The 21,168-nt window shown below is 37.1% G+C and overlaps 2 protein-coding genes across 4 annotated transcripts; both read right to left on the bottom strand.

Annotated features, from left to right (window-relative positions):
- Positions 1-249: 249 nt before the first annotated feature.
- Positions 250-7,926, bottom strand: troap (trophinin associated protein). Of its 2 annotated transcripts, XM_084427296.1 has the most exons (17): positions 7,796-7,926; positions 7,502-7,576; positions 6,626-6,845; positions 5,904-6,133; positions 5,611-5,804; positions 4,627-4,757; positions 4,388-4,436; positions 4,073-4,212; positions 3,897-3,960; positions 2,726-2,856; positions 2,582-2,642; positions 1,857-1,924; positions 1,678-1,776; positions 1,479-1,586; positions 1,078-1,387; positions 701-876; positions 250-601 (listed from the first exon to the last, which is right to left on the bottom strand). In XM_084427296.1, exons 2-17 carry the CDS (start codon positions 7,555-7,557, stop codon positions 527-529), a joined length of 2,112 nt encoding a protein of 703 aa, XP_084283422.1. In that variant the 5' UTR covers positions 7,558-7,576; positions 7,796-7,926; the 3' UTR covers positions 250-526. The 2 variants fall into 2 exon arrangements, with proteins under 2 accessions (XP_084283422.1, XP_084283421.1); XM_084427295.1 differs by having other exon boundaries at positions 5,611-6,133.
- A 1,352-nt stretch (positions 7,927-9,278) lies between these two features.
- Positions 9,279-20,827, bottom strand: phf8 (PHD finger protein 8). Of its 2 annotated transcripts, XM_084429269.1 has the most exons (23): positions 20,486-20,827; positions 19,408-19,534; positions 19,146-19,253; positions 18,963-19,048; positions 18,600-18,720; positions 18,201-18,361; positions 17,948-18,089; positions 17,465-17,651; positions 17,138-17,300; positions 16,925-17,012; positions 16,730-16,836; positions 16,526-16,617; positions 15,518-15,607; positions 15,129-15,434; positions 13,978-14,069; positions 13,711-13,877; positions 13,520-13,605; positions 13,318-13,436; positions 12,880-13,196; positions 12,672-12,767; positions 12,485-12,594; positions 10,725-11,106; positions 9,279-10,637 (listed from the first exon to the last, which is right to left on the bottom strand). In XM_084429269.1, exons 3-23 carry the CDS (start codon positions 19,241-19,243, stop codon positions 10,549-10,551), a joined length of 3,099 nt encoding a protein of 1,032 aa, XP_084285395.1. In that variant the 5' UTR covers positions 19,244-19,253; positions 19,408-19,534; positions 20,486-20,827; the 3' UTR covers positions 9,279-10,548. The 2 variants fall into 2 exon arrangements, with proteins under 2 accessions (XP_084285395.1, XP_084285394.1); XM_084429268.1 differs by having other exon boundaries at positions 19,146-19,534.
- Positions 20,828-21,168: the final 341 nt, after the last annotated feature.

The raw sequence follows: 21,168 nt of genomic DNA, 5'->3' as shown, positions 1-21,168 counted from the left end.
CAAGACTTTACATAATTGAAATCATTTTATGTAAAAGAAATTACACAATGTAATGTAAAATGTTTTCTTTTTAGATCTTTCACAAAATAATATCCTTAATGGATTTATATACTTTAACGTTTTAAAGCTGTATATTACCAAACATATATACATATACATATAAAAAAATCATATAATCATTTGTGATTGCATGTAGAACCTTGTATGATTCAGGAAAAGAACGCATGATTGAACAAATCGAAAAAACTTAATGTAAAACTTTGTGTTTATATATAGATTTATTATACACTTTACACAAGAGACAAGTTGAAAGCACACAGTGTTTCTAGTCAGTGACAAGTTCAGTGTAAAAATTATGAAAGTGTCAACAGTGAATCACATCAAACATTGTATCTGTCCAAGACTTTGCTTTTCATTTCAACATTTCACATTCCATTTCAAAAGTGTAACTAGAAATACTGTTTCAGACGGTATTACATAATTTTACACAGACCTACTCAAGAAATATGCTGTGGGATATCTGCCTTTATGCTCTGATTGAGGAACCAGAAGGGACTGGATTCAAATGTACCGGTGATGACAGGCCAATGGGTAAAAAACTCTAAAGAGAGGACAGAAATAACAAGATGCATCAACAGCTATTCAACTTGACAACCAGCTTAGTTTGCAATGCACAATTCAGAACAGACCAATCACTCACAGAACAGTCTTTAAACAGAAGTGTGGTGGCCACCGGGTTGCCACAGCGGGGCTGCAGTGGGCAGGACAGCAGGCGAGAGGTGTACGTTGCACATTCCTCATCCAGAATCATCTCCTCCAGAGGCGTATGACGTCGCCGCAGAGCAGATACAGCGGTAGAGTGTATGACGGTGGGAGCTACAGACAGATGGATACACATTACCAACAATCAGGACACATTTAATGCAGTACACACTACTAAAAACGCTTAAAGTCTTCAGGATGTCTGCTTAAGCATCATTAATTACAACATTAGACCGATATGGTCATTTACACCACTGTGTGGAAGAAAACAGACAAAAAGGTCAATTTTAGTTTCACTTTAGATGGCATGGTTACCTTTTGATTGGCTTTGTTTAGTCAGGTCTAAGCTAGGATTGATCTGTGATCCATTTCTTTGGTCTGATAGCAGTGGTAGTGCATTATGGGATGTAGGCCGGTCTACACAGAGCTGCAAAGGGACGTCTGCTCCAGTGGTCTTCAGAGTATCCTGAGACCGGTCTGGTCCAAGTCTTTGGCTTGATGAGAAAACAATGACTGACCCTCTGTGTGCTGCTTGTATGAACGGCTGGGCTGGTTTCTTGCCTCTGTTCTCAGTTTGGCAATGATTTGAATCTGAATTTTCCTTCATTCTTGACTGAGCTTCAGCCTGAATGAGGAAAAGACAATGTGAGATTACTTTTAAACCATCAAAAAATTGACCAGTGATGCATGACATTTTACAGTTAAAGCAATCATACAGTTTGGTGACTTTTCAGTAATTGTTGCGAAGTAACGCCATCTTGGTCAATCCGGTCATCATCCATCTGCTCTTGGTCCTCAAATAACCTCTGAACAACATCCTCCCCCTACAACACAATCAACACCCAGTGTTAACCTGCCATTCTATCATGAAGATCAAGTAAACGACAAAGGTTCTGCATCATGGGCTTGTTTTACCTCATGGCACATCAAGAGTCCAGTACTGGGGTCGTGGGCTCCACGCAAACCTGGAGAGCCCCTTAAACTGGACATCTTTTGGCCGGTACAGAGCTTCCTCTGTAAACAGAAACAGTAAACATTAGCCTGGGATAATTTAAAAAATAAATAAATACAAACCAAGACAAGAGAACACTCACCATTGACTGTGGTTTGGTGGTTGCAACCCGCTGCGGTGTCCATTTCATCACTGGTGTTCTACTTGCACCTGCATCACAACAGAAAAACAGTGACAGATGAAAGCATGATGTTGAAGGAGAAGGAACACTGGAGATTAGCTATGTTACCATCCAAAGTTGCGAATCTTACGCGCAAAATTGGAATATCACATTTAAAAAAAATTCCGAATCAAGTAGCGTCTCCATTCCACGTGTTTAAGAGAAAATAAATAGTCACTTCCTGAAAAATTGGCACAAAATATCTGTAATAAAAATGGAAGTTGCTGCAATCAGGGAAGCCACTGGCTCTTTTATCATACATAAATGACTTGTGTCTCAGAGCGCACAGACAAAACACAATAAACGCTGTCACGTTATCTTACGATCGGATGCAATCACGTGAGACCCTTCTGGGAGAGAATTAATCCAAATCATTTTGATGACAGATTTTGGCTCAGGCATTTCAGAATGATCAAACCAACATTTGAGATGCTGTGGAATGAAATTGGTCTGCTGGTTAGTCCAGTTATCCAGTCACATCCACTGTTGAGGCAAAGTCATGTGAGTTTTTTGTTGCACATCGAGGGATTTATTCAGAAAATGTGCTTCCATCGTAGTTTAAACACATCTTGGCATTTCCGTCCAGCTTTTTTAATGCAATTTCCCCAAAATGAGCACGAAAAAAGGTGGACACGGACGAAACTTACACTGAGATGCTGCTGCCGCTGTGGCTTCTGGTTTACTCTTCTTCACTGGGACTCTCTGGGCCTGAGATAAATAAAGTTCCATTAGTAAAAAATGCCTTAATTTTAGCGCAAAACTGAAAGTTGAATCACTCTGAACAGACTCACAGAATAAATAGAGGTTCCTCTGCCAGTGGGACAGATTGAAACCCTGGGTGTTGCTCCAGCAGCCCACACACCTTCATTCCTAAGAATACTGCACAGGGCTGCAGGGTCAGGGGAGAAGGACACGGAACTTCCTAAAGGATAACATGACATCCAAATCAATCGTATTGGATGAAAAGAGCTGCATAATTTTGACAAAGTTCTGTAATATTTTTATAACAATACACAGTACAAAAAATGTGGGGTTATATATAGAGATAGAGATAGATAGAGAGAGAGAGAGAGAGAGAGAGAGAGTGAGTGTGAGTATCGACCCACTGTTTACAAAGCGAATATGCAAAGACTAAGTCAAACGGCATTAAAAAAAAAGAAAAAAAAAAAGAAACAACGCTGTCGGACGATTTTGAAGTTTTTCCCGCCTATGTAACACATGACCTTTCCAACGTGATTACGTAATGCGTGCAGTCATCCAGAGCTAGTGCAAGACAAGCATTTGTGGTTAAAGTATATACATTTTGTTGTTGTTGAAAATAACCATTTGTTTCACTAGATAAGACCCTTATTCCTCGGCTGGGATCGTGTAGAGCCCTTTGAAGCTGCACTGAAACACTCCTGGAAAGTTTTCCTCAAAAACCTTAATTTCTTTTCGACTAAAAGAAAGACATGATGAACATCTTGGATGACATGGGGGTGAGTAAATTAGTAGGAAATTTTAATTCTGGAGTGAAATAATTGATCAAAAGTGACAGTAAAGACATTTATAATGTTACAAAAGATTTCAAAATAAATGCTGATATTTTGAACAAAGTAAAGAATGAATATCAATAAAAAACTATTTTGAGCAGCACAAGCATTTTTAACATTGATAAGAAATATGTGCAGCAAATTAGAATGATTTTTGAAGGATCATGTGACACTGAAGACTGGAGTAATGATGCTGAAAATTCAGCTTTGCCATTACAGGAATAAATTACATATTACAATTAATTAATTTGTAACATATCATAACATTACTGTGTTACTGTATCACTGTATTCGATCAAATAACTGCAGCCTTGATGATCATGAGACTTTTCAAAAACATTTTTAAAAATACTGACGCCAAAATTTTGAATGCTAGTGTATAAGACTAAATAGTCCTGCTAAAATCACTATGATGAACAAAAATACATACCTGTAGTGCTTTTGGCCTCTGCTGGAGCTTCTTTCTGAGTCTTTTTGACAGGTACTCTTTGAGCCTAAAGTGGACATGGTCATGTCTATTTCACAACATATTGTGCCTAAACGGACCATTTAGAAGCAAAATATCATAATCGCTGTGTAAATGACATTTCACTGGACTGGACTCACTGAATAAATAGAAGTTCCTCTGCCAGTGGGACAGACTGATACTCTGGGTGTTGCTCCAACATGCTCCTCCAGTCTCATTCCATCACTCTGTAGAATACTACGTAGTGCCGATGGGTCAGGGGAAAACGGCCCAGCTTTGTCTTGAAATGAAAGGAAAATAAAAAGCTCACCCTCTATGGATGGTGAGAAAAGTAGGGCCAGGTTTCACAGACAGGGTTTAGATTAAGTCAGAATTAGGCCTTGCGTTTTAGTCTGGGACTAGGCTTACGCCTTGTCTGTGAAACCGGGGGCAAAAGTCTTTAAAGGTGAACTAACCTGCAGTGCCATCAACACCATGATGACTCTTCTTCACAACTCTTTGAGGCTAAGAAAAAAAAAAAGAAAAAAACCTGAGTACCAACTATCCAGAAACATACAGATCAACATAATGCTATCAGGAGAAAAAGATGTAACATTATATAATCATACTAGACTCAAAAGACAACTGGCATGATCATTATGAAGGGTCAGCAAACAATTTGGTTTCATTATGGGGCTTTTCTACAATTTCTAACCACATGATTGGAGGTTCCCAGTCCAGGGGGGCAGGTAGATAAACGCAGCATCATGCATTGTGCTCCAACAGCACTCGATCCCTCACATGGAAGGACATTGCGTACAGCTGATGGAAGATTTGATGATGATCCTGTACTCACATGCACATACATCAATGATAAACAACTAATGAATAAATTAAACAAAGAACCATGAACACTTAACAGGGTTCCTGCAGGTTTCAGTTAGTCAAATTTAAGACCTTTTTAAGACATTTTAAGACCATAAAGATTGAAATTTAAGACCTACACAACGCATTGCCCAAAAAATATTCAAATCAAAGAATTCATTTTATTTCAATGAATTTAGTAATTGAAAAAGCATTTACTTAATTTACAGATAAAGCAATCATATTAGTTATCTTTTATTATTAATACTAAAATTCGGTCCGATTTTCCCGTGGCGTCTGTCGTTGCTATGCAACCATGCACTGCGCTCTCCACAATGACAAAAAAGTTTTAGTGGCTAATGGATTTCCACCGCCGAAAAACACTTGCTGTAGCTCTGTTACAAGATTTATTTACGGAGAGAAGAGAAAAACACCTGTAGTATCCTTCATGTCTTTTTTCATGTCGCTGTGCCTGGAAAAAAACGAGCGCGTCGCTTCAATTATAAGCGCGCTTACATTTGAATGAACTTGAGCGCGAAAAAAATATGTGAGCTGCCTCTTGGCGAGCGACTTCGATACTTTTTTGCTACTTTGTAATAACTTTCTGTGGCCAGCGTTTCTGGAAATGAACGAGGGTAAAATCTTTATTAAGACCTGACTAAATGAAATTAAAGACCGCGGATGAAAATCTGGCTGTTTTTAAGACGTTTTAAGGCCTTAAATTTAAAGTTCAGAATTTAAGACTTTTTAAGACCCCGCGGGAACCCTGCTTAAGACAATTTGAACACTGAATTGATTGACACAATGAGAAAAGATCTGATAGTATGCCACTCACCTTTAGAGCTTACATGGCTTTGTGTAGTTGAAGGGACAGTTTGGAAACAGTACTTGTCCTTTGGTGCTTGATTATCAGAATTAACATCTACTTTAACAAGTGAAGTTTTACATAAATGACTCCAACCTAAGTCTTCAGGAAGCTTAGACTGTCCAAGAGTGATGCTACCTAAACGTGAACTCAAATCAGTGTGACTGCAGCATCTGGATTCTTGTGAAGGTGGGTGAACATCAGTGGAGTTTTTATTTAATGCAACATATTCTACATGACTACCAGGCTGCAGTCGCTGTGACTTGTTTGCTGGAGCCCTGAGGACACCTGGTGTAGTAGCCGTATGGCTCTGAGTTTCAGTTCTGGCACTTGGATTTAAGTTCCTCACTTTTGCCACAGGTGTTAGTCGGGCAGAATGCGTCAGAGGCGCTTTTTCTTGAGGAATGTCTGTGTTTCTCTGACTGCGTGAGCGTGACTGGGACAGATTGAAAGGGATTGGTTTGGTGCAGGTCCTTTTTTTCTGCACTTTACCCTAGGGACAAAAGAAAAAGAAAAAAGTAACTTATGCATGTAGCAGTGTTGTTATTGATAAACTAAACCGATAAAAAATTAAAATAAAACTACAATAAGATCAAATATACTATATTAGATATATATATATAAATATCTAATACAGATATTAAAATATATACTATATTAGAAAAATATAAACAAAACTTTCAACTGAAATAAGTATAAGTACTAAAATTACTAAAACTAAAGTAAGTAAATTACTAAAACTAATGTATGTATATATATATATATATATATATATATATATATATATATATATATATATATATGTAAAAAGCACAAAACTTATTTAATAATATTTTGTAATTTAAAATTGTAATAAAATATTACAATAGTACATGAATAATCCTTATGTGGTCCGATTTTTTAGGTAAATTATTCCTTTAAAATTGCTTGGTAGACATGTGATTTATTTCAGATTTGTGTAATGATCAGAAACACTTGTCCTTACCGTAAGAGGCCTCTGTTCCCATCTGTTGAGACTGGGATTTTGGGAGAGCCCACTTAGGGCTGGTTGCATAGATTTGGCGAGGACTGGAAGCCTGCTGACAGCTTTCAGTTTATTGACTCCTTTTCCAGTTTCAGCAGAAGCATTGGGGTCCAGATTCTCAGATCCTCTTTTAAAGGAGGAAGCACTGAGCTTAGTCTTCAAATCCTGATTCATCAAGGTCCTAATTGCATTGAATATAATGGATCAGATATTAATAAAACAGTCACTGTAAAATAAAACAGTTCAGTTTAGATAATTTAATGTGTTTTTTTTCAGTAATTGAATTGATTATTATTGATTTGAATTTACAAAAATAATTCCAGAAAATTTTATATTGAATCATCATTAAAATAAAATAATGATGAAGACAGTACAAGAACCATTATAGTAATGAGAATTGAGGGCTTAATTGTCCTGAAAATAGTTCAAATGCAAAATAGGTCAAATATGATTTATTATTTTTCACATTTAGTTTAACTTTATGAAGTAAAATAAAATTGAAATAAAATTTAATACATTTAAAGAATAGACATAAAACAACAAAATTACTAAAACTTTAACTAAGACTGAAGTGAAAACAGAACATAAAAATAAAAATTCAGAAGATAAATAAAAACTATAATGGTATGGTAGGCGATCTCAAAGATACTAAAATAACCATGAGAAAACATTGCTTGCCATGGACATTTCTTGACAAGTGTAGAAAGATCCACCCATATAATTACAGAATTGGTACTTGCTAAATGGATTAAAGACATACTACATTTAAAGCTGTTAAACAATTAAAAAAAATAGCATTGATCTATTTGATGATCTATGAATGATCAGCTCACTCACCCTGGTTGATCCTGCTGACTTCTGTTCTGGGGTCGCAGAGGGTTAGAGGACGCCATCTCGACAGGGATTCAGTGCCTGTAACAAGACGGATCTTGAGATTAAGAATAAGAATAAAAATTTTTCCTTAACGAAGAAGTGTTCGCTCAATCATAAATAACACTATAGCAATGTACAACATCAGAAAACAGCAAAGTACCATGCAAGCTCTTCGTACCTAACTAAGTTGTTATGTATTCATGCGAATAAATCAGTAACGTTAGGCATATAATTTTACTAACACACACACATACGTACCAGGAAATTAGCTTATATCTAAAAACTGCAGCTTCCTTTATATTGTTTTCAAGCTACAGGACTTTCCACATCAAACCACTCTTCACTGGCACAGGGCAAACGCTCAGTTGCTCAGTAGCGTGTTGACTTCCGGAGTAGTTTGTAAAAAGCGCGCATTTTGACTGGCTGACGGAGACGTGCCATCAGCCAATAGCCGACCGCCACTGACACCACTATGGCAACAGAGATGCGGCTTTAAATCACGTGACTCCCGTTTATTCAATTTGCAGGGGTTCCTTATTTTTAACGTCTGGCACACAATAGAAATATAGACCATTGAAAGAGACAAAGAAGCGGGCAAATGCTGAGTTGACCCACTAAGCGCGTGAGAGACTTGTAGATGAAAATAGGCTTATAAAGAAAAGAAAAAAATGCAAACCATTTTTTAAAAATATTTTTTAATAGAGGTCATTTGGAAAAAACTGCTCAAGCCGTTTCAAAAACCAAAAGACAACGTCCAATTATAAATATTAAATGGGTTGAAATTTGACTTGGTTTTTAAGTGGTCCTGAATGTTTACTCCTAACACTACTGTTGCTCTATCAAAATGATATTAGATACAAAATAAACCCTGAGAGGAACTGTATGATCAACATTAATTGTTCAAAATAAACTTCAACATACAAGAAAAGGGTTAAAGGATAACTTAATCCTAAAATCCACACAATTAACTCAAGACGATAAAGAAGATAATAACTTAATTAAATGTGTTTTAATAAAAAACATCTTTAAAAGCCAGTCCTCTTATATTTTGAGATTTTTGAACACTTTCTTTGTTGCGCAGCTTGCTTCACATCATTCCTGTTTTTTCACTGTCAATTTCTAGAGATCCTGAATAGCGTCTCAGTAGAAGTTTCAGTAAGAGAGGTTGCTATGTTTGGGACATTACTGAAGGCACAAATGTTTAGTAAAATATGAGTGTACATTTAGAGACGATGTGAAGTAGTAGTCAAATCAAACAAATGTACAAAAAACTCAAAATATTCCAGAAATATCCTTTTGAATTTCAGAACCATCTGAATACAACGTCTAAAAAATTTTAAACAGGATATTCTAACAACTGTCTTCTGTTATTTCATGTTCAATACTATTTTCTACAAACCACTTTAAAACAAGTTTCTAATCACATTCAGATGGTATGGTGACAGTTCGGCAGGGTGAAGATCTGTGACATTTTCAGAAAAAAAAATACAGTAAAATAATATTTACACTGGCCCATTGATTTATCAATATTTTTGGTGCTGATTATGGACATAATGGTCAAGGGAGAAGACTAAAAAAGTAATTTTGCCATTACATTAAAATGACAAGAAAATGTTATATTTAACTCTTCTAGAATGGAGTATTTATATATATAAAAAAGCTAAACTAAAGTATATTGACAATACAATTAATGTTATTGATAAATGGGGGGGAATAAAATAAAAAATAAGATTGACATAGCAACAGAATACATTAACTTTATCACATTGCTAATATCATAAGCATTGATGAAAAATAACAGCATAATTATTCTATACAAATAAAACTGACTAAACAACTCTTATGCTGTTAACCAAACATGTGAGTATTTTTGTACAAGGTGTGTCAAGAAAGATTCCAATGCAATTTCTTTCTTTCGAGAAAAAAATAAAATAAAACATCAAATATATACACTGAACCTACAAAAATCAGCCATCAGATCTCAAACTGCTCTAAAATCAATTTCCGTGTTCTTTACAATTACTAAAATGTGTACCACTGAACTCAACCCTAGTTAAACTCGGAGCTGTACTATAGATGGAAAGGCCAACAAGACAACCATGGCCAAATGGTGGCAGGACATTATACTGCCCATGCTGAGTGGAAAACAAACAAACAAAACAAGACAAACTTATATAAAATATATATACACATCTAAAATACATTTGTTGATAAAAATGAGTTAGTAAACTACGGTAAAAACATTATTTAACAAGCAAAGAGACGTTACTACAGGACTTCATCTACAGCAATTACGATAGTGTATCAAATTGCCTTCTATGGTATAAAACAATTTGATATGAACACACACACTAAATGAAGCATGTAAACAAACAATATGCATGGCTTTAGGAGGAGATTAGACTGCGACAAATAGCATTGAGAATGGGTGAGCTGATGACTGAAGAATTAGACGATCTCTCCTCCATGGGACAATTCAGACCAAAAGACAATTTTCCAAATAAACCATTCAAACATCTTCCGAACAATGTTCTAATCCTTTTTTTCCGATGGCCTTAGGCAATTTGATCTAACATCAAGTGCTCCTCAGAATTTAGCTTTTTTCTAGAAACAAACAATGTTAAACTAAAAATGAACTATGAAACAAAGAGGGTTTAGGTGGAGTGTACATGTACGCATTTTTAGAGGTGGAGCACTGAAAATGTTGGGGAAAAAATGGCAATTTAGCAATACAGCCATCACTCACTGGTATCCATTGTTTAGCTCTATTTGCTTTTCAAATAGAATTTCTATTCTAAAAAAACATGCTAAATGGATTTCACTTGAATTTTCTCACAGCAAGTTACTGTTCTTTTCACTTTTCGCCCAGATGAAGCAAATAAAACCAGTCAAGCAGAACCATAAAACCATAAAACAGTCACATAATTTAACTCCATTATCATTCAGGTCCTCTCATCCTCATTTGTTTTCGCCACCTCTATTGTTCCCTGCAGTCTCTTCTCCATATCAATCTAGAGGAGAAGCTTGCCGTTTCGATGTATTTTCAGAATCTTTCCCAGTCTCTGTTTAGCTGTGGCAAGTCCTTTCTTTGGACGTTTCCCTGCGAGAAAGAAACAGAGATAACATTTCAGTGTAATTCCAAGCACATCACCGTTAAAGGTACTGTCTGTGCTGTACTTCTAGATACCTTGACACGCTCCTGCTGGTGTTGGAGTTGCCAGACCTCCGGGTGAGGGGGCAGAGGGAGAGTAGCTGCTGCTGTTTTGGGGAGAAAGAGAGTGGCGTCTTGAAGTCAGGAACACGCCAGGGGCCATGGCACCACTTCCTCTTGGACCCCCAGGGCTGAACGGACCTGGTCCTGCTGTGTACTCGTGGTCCAGCAGGCTGGCAGAGTACACCTCCACTCTCCTCTCTTCAACTATGCAGTCCACAGGAGGCTCAGAGGGCAGAGGAGGAGACACGGGTGCAGAGTCCGGCTGACGCTGGAGTTGGGCAGCTGCAGAATGGACTTTCTCTTGAGGGACCTTCTTCTTGGTGTATCTTCTCTTGGTTATGGTTTTCTGCTGTTCCTGATATTAAAGCAACAATAGATTACAATTTCAATCCTTTGCTGTTCTTTCTTTCAAATGCTGTACACCAGGGATAGGCAACTCCGGTCCTGGAGGGCCACTGTCCTGCAGAGTTTAGCTCCAACCCTAATTAAACACACCTGAACAAGGCAATCAGTGTTTTCAGGATTACTAGATAGATACAGGCAGGTGAGTTTTTATCAGGGCTGAAGCTAAACTCTGCAGGACAGTGGCCCTCCAGGACCGGAGTTGCCTATCCCTGCTGTACACTTTCTATTCAAAGAATCCTGAAGAAAAAAAAAAATCATGGCTTCCACCAAAAAATATTAAGTGCCACAATGGTTTTCAACATTAATGATGATAAATTATTCTTGAGCACCAAATCATATTAGAATTATTTCGGAAGGATCATGTGACGCTGAAGACTGGAGCAATGATGCTGAAAATGCTAACATGTATAAATAAATATATATTTATATAAAAAAATATAAAATTGTATTTTAAAGGAACACTATGTAACCTTTTTTAGGTTTAGGAACCCATTCAGAGGACGTTTTAACTCCTACAGTGGCCGTATTATTTCAAATCTGCTGGCAGTCGTGAGTAATCTCCCCCTCGCATTCGTCACGGTGCCACTGAGTGTAAAAACGCGAAAGGCGAAGCTTGAATTTCCAGGTATGTCCCTCTTTGGCTAATGTATTTTCAAGATGGAGGCGCAACATGGCTTCCGCCATTCGAGCGACTCGCTATTCGAGCGATTCTATGCTTACAAGAATACTTGATTAGTTGGTAGAAGTAATTACACATTAATGAGCACATATAATTTTGACCAATTTTTGCTAAGAATCAACTTAAAAATTACACAGTGTAGCTTAAAAAAAAAAAAAAAACTTATTACTGACCCCAAACCTTTAAACAATAGTGTATAATTGCCATGTTTTTGGTATAAATATATATATCTCATTGTTTCAAATAATCCAATCAAAACATGCGAATCAGAATGTGTAGCTCATGTTGTGAACATGCTCTTTCCTCAATGTACTAAAACACATAAAACACAGACAGCGAGTAACTAAACTAATAAATCAATCAGGTTTTCAACATTGTTGTTTTTGCCAAATGCGTTTTAATTTATTCATTAATATACATACAATGTTATATAAAAAAATATTTACAGATTTAATTTTTTATTTAATTTTGCATGTCCTTGTCAACTTAAAGTTAAAATTAGATGCCATTTTACAGTAAAATGAATAACTTGAATGAATACGACTTGACTACATTTAAAGGATATTTTGAAAAGATAAAATGAACACTTATAAAAGGTACACAACCAACTTAATTGTAGGTTCTGGCATAGTGTGGAACAGAAGCTCACCTGTTGTGCCAGTTTGGCAGCAGCAGCTGCAAGCCCAGTTTCTACAGATGCCACCCTGGCACCCTCTCTTACCGGTCGCTCCTGCTTGGGCAGTGTAGGGGTCACACGGGCTGAGGACGTGTGAAGAAATGATGTTCAGAAATGTTTAGAAATAAAATGCTACAAACATTTCATTTCATGCTGTTACCTTTAGGACTCCAGGGTGTATCATCCCAGTTTCTCTTTCTTTTCATTTTGGACTTGCTTAAGTGGTCCTCCTCGTCCGATTCTAGTGACGGATACACTGTAGACATGTAGAAATGATCTTTTAAACTGAATCACTCTGATTCACAGTATTTCCTCTGCTACGCATTTTAACAACCCTGGTGTAAATATTCAAGAATCTGTGAACTCACCATAATCAGAGTCTTTAAAACAGGTACCCAAGGTCTCCTGTTCATCCAAGCTTTCTTCATCACTGAGGTGCCGTGCCGGACGCTTGATGGGCCGTTTCCCTGGCCTCTGAATGGTGGACTTCTTCTCGTTCTTCTTTCCTCCACTTATCCACCCAGCTCTCCCGCCTTTCTCCTTCAAAAGCCCCAGCATCTCACCTCCTCCGGAGATAGAGAGAGGAGAGGAGGAGGAGGAAGAAGATGAGGAAGATGGAGGGTTGGCCATTGAGAGCATGCCCTGGATAGCATCACGGGTGCTGGGGGAGGCTGGTGCTTCCTCACTTGATAACACAAAGAGAATCAGCAGAAGTGAATATAAAAAACAAACATCTTCAGCTTTCACTATGGCATAAAGACTAATAATGACCAGTATGCAGCATATAAAGTGTGCATATGAATTACCTCAGTGCAGAATCGAGACCCGCCACCTGTTTGCTTGCCTTGAGCAAGTCTAAAATCCCACCTGCTCCACCTTTCACACCTTGCACTGTGAGCATCTCCTCATCTGTGGTGTAATCCTCCTATTTAACAACAAGATACAAAACCAGTGACCACCAGACATCTAGAGATGAATCTGAAGCTTGCCTAAAAGAGACTTGCATACCTCAATATCAAAGTCCACTTCTCCCGGCTCACGGATTCTGTGGGGGTCGCTGCATGGTTTGGCCCGAGGTAGTTTCCTTGGTAGACCTTAATGAGACCATTGAGCCAAGTATTAGTTTGTACCAAGATGTTGATGTTATTAAATTAACCTTATTAGTTAAACATAAAAAACAAATGGGGGAAATCTTTTACCAGCTAATTTCTTCTTGCTTGGTAGAGATGGTCTACGGCGAGGTGGAGGGGTTTCATCAATCTGAAGCTCATCTTCAGAATCAAAGTCGGACAAAGTAGCCATGTGGGGCTGGAACTGTTGAAGTGAACTCCCGGCTCCATTTGCACTGCCAGCACGACCTTTCTTCCTAAAACAGGAAGAAGAGGAGATATTAAAAATAAGGGTGTCACAGCATAACATTAAAAATACTTGTGTGTCAGGGAAATGGGTGAAGATAACTGTTTTACCCTTGTATCTTTCCATTAGTCAGCACGAGCTTGAGCTTGCTCTTGTTGATCTTCTCTTCAAAGTCATCTAGACAGTCATCAGGCAGCTCAAGCTGAAAAGACAAAAAAGTACAAAATTCTATTTTTCAGCTTTATTCCCATCCTAAAGATTTACACTGCCAAAAAAAAAAAAAAAATTGTTAATCTGTTTTTCTGTTTTTAAAAGGATTTTTTTTTTTTTTATATCTGAACATCCTTTATTTGAACCCAACGGAATACTATATTAGACAGAATATATACACAATACAAAGTATTATTATGATTATTAAACTACTGTTCAAAAGTTTGGGATCAGTACTTATGCTCACCAAAGCTGCATTTCCAAATTACAGTAAAAATAATATTATTATATTACTAATTATACGGTTTTCTCTTTAAACATTTTAATATTTTGAATGTCTATTTTTTTTTCCTGCGATGGCAAAGCTATTCCTCCAGTCTTCAGTTTCACACGATCCTTCAGAAACCAATATGATCAATATCAAATTAATAATCGAATATGCTGATTTGATGCTCAAGAAACATTTATTTTTTATCAATGTTGTGCTACTTAATATTCTTGTGGAAAATTATCCTTTTTTTCAGGATCTTGATGAATATAGTTTAAAAGAACATGAAATTTAATTATTCTTATAGTTCACCCCAAAAATGAAAATTCTGTCATCATTCTCTCACCCTCAAGTTGTTCCAAACCTGTATGAATTTTTCCTTAGGCTGAACCCAAAAGAAGATATTCAAAAAAAGGTCGGAAACCAAACAGTTGATGGACACCATTGACTGCCATAGTAATTTTTTCCATACTATGGAAGTCAATGGGGCCCATCAAATGTTTGGTTATCCATAGTCTTCATAATATCTTCTTTTGTGAAAAAGAAATTCATATAGGTTTGGAACAACTTGCGGGTGAGTAAATGATGAAAGAATTTTCATTTTTGGGAGAACTATCCCTTTAACTGTCACTTTTGATCAATTTAATGCATCTTTGCTGAATAAAAGTATTACTTTTTTTTTCTTTTTTTTTAACAAAAAATTCTTACTGACCCCAAATGTTTGAAGGGTAATGAAATAAACATTATAATGATTAATAAATATAAATGTTTTAGAAATTCTACCTTGCTCTTTTTGACTTTGCACCCTGGCTGGAACTTCTTGAGCGTGTGTTTAGTATGAATCTCGAGTAGGTCCAGCTCTCCAGCTTCTGTCTTTATCTCTTTGCCTTTTTGGCTCTTTTTCTTTGCTCCTGGAGGACCTATGCCCACTCCTCCAAATCCATCCTTCAGCTTGGGACCTTTCTTTTTACCTGGGTGCTGGCCAAAATTGAAGGATGTGTTCAATGGAGCTTTGGGGTGAGGAGAGGGAAGACCCTGAGAGCCACCAAAGGGTGCCCCACTCCTGCCGATGTTCTGCTGGAAGATATCCTGCAAACAGAGACAGAATATTTAGATGCAGGACATAAATCGCTACCTTTTTCATTGAAAATCGAGGCCAGAGCTACTCTCACCTCAACCAGCCGTATCTCCTTGGCCAAGTCCTTCACCAGCTGCTGGATCTTTATGGTCTCTGGTATCTCATGTTCATGCTCAGCCAGGGACTGAATATCACAAAAACAACCAACATAAGCTTTGTGTCACATAATTGCAATGAAATGGTTTACGATGGTATAAAACAATGGTAAAACAAATACTTTAAATTTTACATAAATGTAGTATCCAATTCAGGGCTATTTGACAGATGAGATATTCTTTGTGATATGATTCTATTAGGACTGTCAAACGATTAATCGCGATTAATCGCATCCAAAATAAAAGTTTGTGTTTACATTATTTATGTGTACGGAGTATAATTATTTTCTATATATAAATACACACACATGCATATATATATTTAAGAAAATGTGTTATTTATATATAAAATATTTATATATAATATAAATTATATATAATATAAATATATATACACAGTATATACATGCAAATATTTCTTAAATATATACATGCATGTGCGTGTATTTATATATAGAAAATAAATATACACAGTACACACACATGTATTATGTAAAAACAAACTTTTATTTTGGATGCGATTAATCGTTTGACAGCCCTAGATTCTATATATTTTTTTTTTTGCCTTTTGACAAAATTCAACGTAATCCTAATATTAATAAGCGAGTTTTTACAATAAAAAGAAAATTTCAGCCAAACACCCAATCGAATTACACTGGAAAATAAGTAAAATACAGTAAAATCTGGTTTTCCACTTGCTTTTTCACTAAAAGATTTAATATTTCATTTATAGGCTCCAAATATAAACAATATTTACCAACATATATTCACAGTGTATTGAACTACAATTTTTAATCAACTAAATGAAAGTTTGAACTGATTCATGGTTGAACTTATTCATTGTTTTTTTTTTTTCTTGACTTTAAATATATGAATATATCATGGTGGGTATATAATGTATATACCGTACTAATCACAAGTCCTTCGTGTAATATAATTCAACTTACTTCCTTCCGTGTCCAGCTACGGAAAGCATTATTGAGAGCTTTGGCTCCGTGGACCAAATAAGTGGCAGGATGCCGTCGATTCTCTCTCAGACCTTAAGTGTATTGGAAAAACACAAAAATGAAAGTACATGAAAGACTGTTGTTTTAAAAACAAAAATAAGCAGTAAAGAAAACATCCATTTGCTTTATGAGGAGAAGCCTCACCTCTGAAGGTGTCGAGCAGATGCTTGCCAACATACCAGCACACCGTTTCAAAGTTTGGAAACCTGAATAAGTCTGCCGTGCTCAGACGCTTTTCTATCTCATATGCTCTGATGAAAAGAAAGGGAAAATTGACCAATGAAAAAGCCCAGAGCACAGCTGCTTAGCGTAAGGAGACGAACAGACGCATCATCTCACCGAAGCTGCATGTCAATGTTGAGGCTGTGTAGAAAATTGCCCCCAAATGCCAAACAGTCCACAGGGGTCAGGACAGCATGAATCCACCCTGACAGCAAACAATTAAGGTACAAAGAAAGAATCAACATTATTAACCTAAATGTAGTTTCTCAGTCACAAAGGATATCAAAACAAAAAGTTTATTTTGAAATTATGCAGAAACAGACATCGTACCTGTTGGGATGAAGAGGGTGTTTCCTTGCTTAACTGAACATTTGTAGCACATGTCTACCTGGTCCCCAAAGAACAGCTCATTCTGATTGGTGGATGAACTCCAGCACTCAAAAAGGGACAGGTTAGCAGCAGTGGGACGAATGAGGTAAAAGATCTTCTCACCCTGACATATATAAAAACAAATATATAAGACCTCTTTTGTCTGGAAGACAAACCATGATGCTTTCTATAGTAGTGAAATGCAGTTACTCCTCTCAAATGCATAGAAACATTTCCAGCCATCTCCACAGATAATGTAATGCACACGATTTAAAGAGAATAACTGACCCGGAGTACGTGGTACCACACAGAGGTTCCTCCAAAGTCAATGTGAAAGTCCGTGTAACTGTCCTTCACTCCCATCAGGCAGTATTTCTGCACATTAGGCCTCTCAAAGACAGACTCCTCAGGCCAGAGATTCTCCACCCATGACAGCTTCCTCACGATCTTTGGTGTCTCCACCAGATTTGACAACCTAAGAACAGACACAAAAACTGTTAGACAGTTTGCACAGATAAATCCGCTTGGAAAAGTTGCCTTTAAATTCTTTAATTTAACTCTTTAAATTCAACCCCTTTGAAGACGTAGCTGAAATAGCAACAAATATTTTTCTTTCGTTGTCGTTTCACAGGAAGAAAAGTTAAAAATTCCAAGAAAAAATAAAAAATAAATACAGTGATGATTCATTTATGCATTTAGAAAACTGACTTCAATGCTACATTGCTACAGCCGTACACATTCAGATTAAATTAGCACATCCCAAAAAAGCACCTGGTGTCTGAGAACTCTAAGCTGATCACATTCAGCACTCGGTCTCTGTTTGGGCTGTTATAGTACTCCACAAACTCTCCCAGTTTCATCTTCAGGTCTGCTTGACGGATGACATCAATCACGTCAATTTCCTTGTCAGCTCCTATGACACAATTGTAAGACATTAAATTCCTATCTAAACATGACTTTTCACAAACATACGACTGGAAACGTAGCACAGAATGGCACTGCAGATGTGATTAGAGTTATTTACCAATATAATGCTCTACATCCGATACGGAGAAGGACGACGGGGGCAGATTCATGCCCAGGCCATCTTTCCTGAGGACCAGGACCGGGACGCTGAAAGAGCGCTCCTCTAGAAACTCAACAGTGAGTTGGGCCCCGGTTGGCTTCAGCAGGACTTCATCAGCACTTAAATACAAACATTTAAAAATATCAGCATAGTCATCACTGTGCATTTTCGAAAAAAATTTTTAATCCAATAACACCAGAGACTGCAAACCCAAGCTGAGTGGTATGAATCATCGCTTCAAGTCTGATCAGAGCTAAATTAATCTGGGTTAAGAAAGCAGAGTCACCTAGTGGCCTAATTTTGACCTTGCAATAAGCATCCTGTAACTCAGTAAGAGATAACATGAATAAACCAAACCTGGGAAAAGTGCGGCTGCGTAGCTCCCTGACAAACTGAGCACTGCCCGTCTTCACAGGTCGTCCCGATTCTCTCCCCACACTAGTTTCAGCATGCTTAGGAGCCCCTCGTCGTTTGCGCACTTAAAGAGAAGAAGATATCATAGTTACCTATCATGCAAGCTTATAGGTTTGCTAACCCATTCTGAGCTTCTTGGTTTAATATTGTATTTTGTTTGTGTAAATGGCTCTGCTGTCTATTTTTATTACTTGCTGAGCTTGATTAATTATCACAACAAAGTTAAGTCAACAAAATACCAATTCTGTCAGGACCACTATCGTCAAATACGTCAAATACAAATTTTACGACATATGCCACACTTACTGACAGAGGGTCCATGTGACACCTGACAGTTAGGACAGTGATACAGATCAATTTCTGCCGCTTTGTCCTCTTCCACTCCAACACAACTACAGAAGATCAAATAGTAAATGCAATACAAATCATTTAAATCAGAAAAAAAGGTGACTTATTTTTAAATTGTAATTTACAAAAAGGCAACCTTACCTGCCATGAAACCAGTCCTGACAAACATCACACTCGATCATGAATCGGGTGACATCATAAGGGAGACGACACAGGCAGTAAACGGGAACAGATGCCATTCTAAAGTCCCTGGCCAAATGTCAATATAAAAAAAGTCTTAAATAATATGGTATTGCTTCTGTTTTGGCACCACAGTTCAGTTAGTTGCCTCTGTGGAGAGTCAACTTCACTTCAGAGCGGTTCACAAATCAGCTTGCAGTGCTGTAAAAACTGTTGTATTTACAGTAGAGTGTTGTATATGAAGTATGCTGGCAGTGACAACAGCTCTCAGTCAATCGTAGATTAGAAAGCTTCAGTACTACGACCACTGCAGTCGAACTGGACGCTAGGTGCATACCATGGTTCGGCGCCTGTTGAGAGAGCAAAGGAGAATTTGCTGAGAAAAAATAAGAAATATCATTCTTGTACCCAAACTGCAGAAAAAAATTAAGTGCACTTTACATTAAATAGTAAAATCTGGCAAAATTGTTTCAGTCAGAGGTTAACCAATTCATCTGCTTGGCTAAAATATTACATAAATGCACTAGCTGCCTTTATTATGGTTAACAGACTCAAAATAAGCAAGTTCCTATTCATTCTCAAACAAGCCTCTATACAGTGAAGGCAAACTACATACTGTATGATCAAATTGTGCAGAATTTAAAATATTATCCCTAAACCACCTGGACCTAGACTATCTGGTCCTGTTGTTCATTTACAGAGAGTTACAGATAGAGAGGTATTTGGGATTAGAGTTTTAATACTTTAATGCACATTATACATTTGATGCATTATAGTGGTAAAACCTACACATTTATGAAAGCGACACTTAAAATGAACGAATAATCAAATAAATGGCAAAGTAATAATATAAACACTAAATATTCATCTTTGCATTACTTGTTAAATCGTATAGTTTAAAGCTGCAGAGATAAAGCTGACTTCCACTGGGACAATGCGAACGATAAGTATAAAAGCTATAATTTGCAATGCATTCTTATTTTAATTTTATCCCCTAGATTTGTAAATGAAAAAAAAATAATTTGTTTTTGGAAGTGTTTAGAAACGCGGTCTGTGATAGCAGAAAACAGTTTGTTGAAACATAAGAGCTGGTAAGCTAGCTTAGCTGCTAATATTTTAGCATGCTCGTCAACGTCTAACTACATGAATCTTTGTGTTTACAATACAACAACGATACGTTACTGAGCAAACTCACTAATCTAACCTCAAATGTAGCCAAAATATGAACTATGGAGTTGAGATTATACGACCCATAGCAAGACAAAAGGACTTGTTGCAGCGCGCGCAGTATCGGGTCTTACCGGGTGTGAAATGCCGCGAGTGTCCCGAGGGCCGAGCGCACCATGCCGGACGAATGTTTTGGAAAATCCGAGGACTGTGCGGCCTGCTTTACAAACAACAAGATGTTTTCAAAAACCGTACAGTTCTTCCTTTCTTACGTATTCAACAGAGGAGAGTGAGTAAACAAATCTGGAAAGATCTCGAAAGAATACAGTCCACAACCGAGAAGCAAAGATTTTATGAAATTCATAACGCAGCGATTTCCCTTGCTATAAATCCATCCCAATCCGCCCGTGCAGCGACCACTGTCTGCGGGAGAGGGAACAATAAAGTTGCTTCGCATTGTCGGTCTTCCTTCGGACGGCAGACACTCCAGATGAGCCAAAAAAATACAAAGACAAAAAAATGGGGGGGAAATCAATTTAATTAGCACTTTATTTTTTTTATTTATTTGGTTGGTTCTTGTAGAGTAAGTAGCCTAAGTATACAACCACCATGAATAGCTCCTCATCAAGGTTTGCTCAATGTAGCTAACTATTGTTTCAAAAAATGGAAATCGTGTTTATTCTGAAAAATAACAGCTTAAACAATATAGAAACAACTACAAATGTATTTGTTTTTATTCCATTCGTTATTTATTTATAACCATGCATAGCTCATCACCATGGTTAGCTCAAAGTAACCGTGTTAAAAAAAAAAAACT

Source organism: Rutilus rutilus (assembly GCF_951802725.1).
Source record: "Rutilus rutilus genome assembly, chromosome: 13".
Classification (NCBI taxonomy): Eukaryota; Metazoa; Chordata; class Actinopteri; order Cypriniformes; family Leuciscidae; genus Rutilus; species Rutilus rutilus.
The sequence above is the reverse complement of the archived record's forward strand: the minus strand, read 5'-3'. Positions and strand labels throughout refer to the sequence as shown.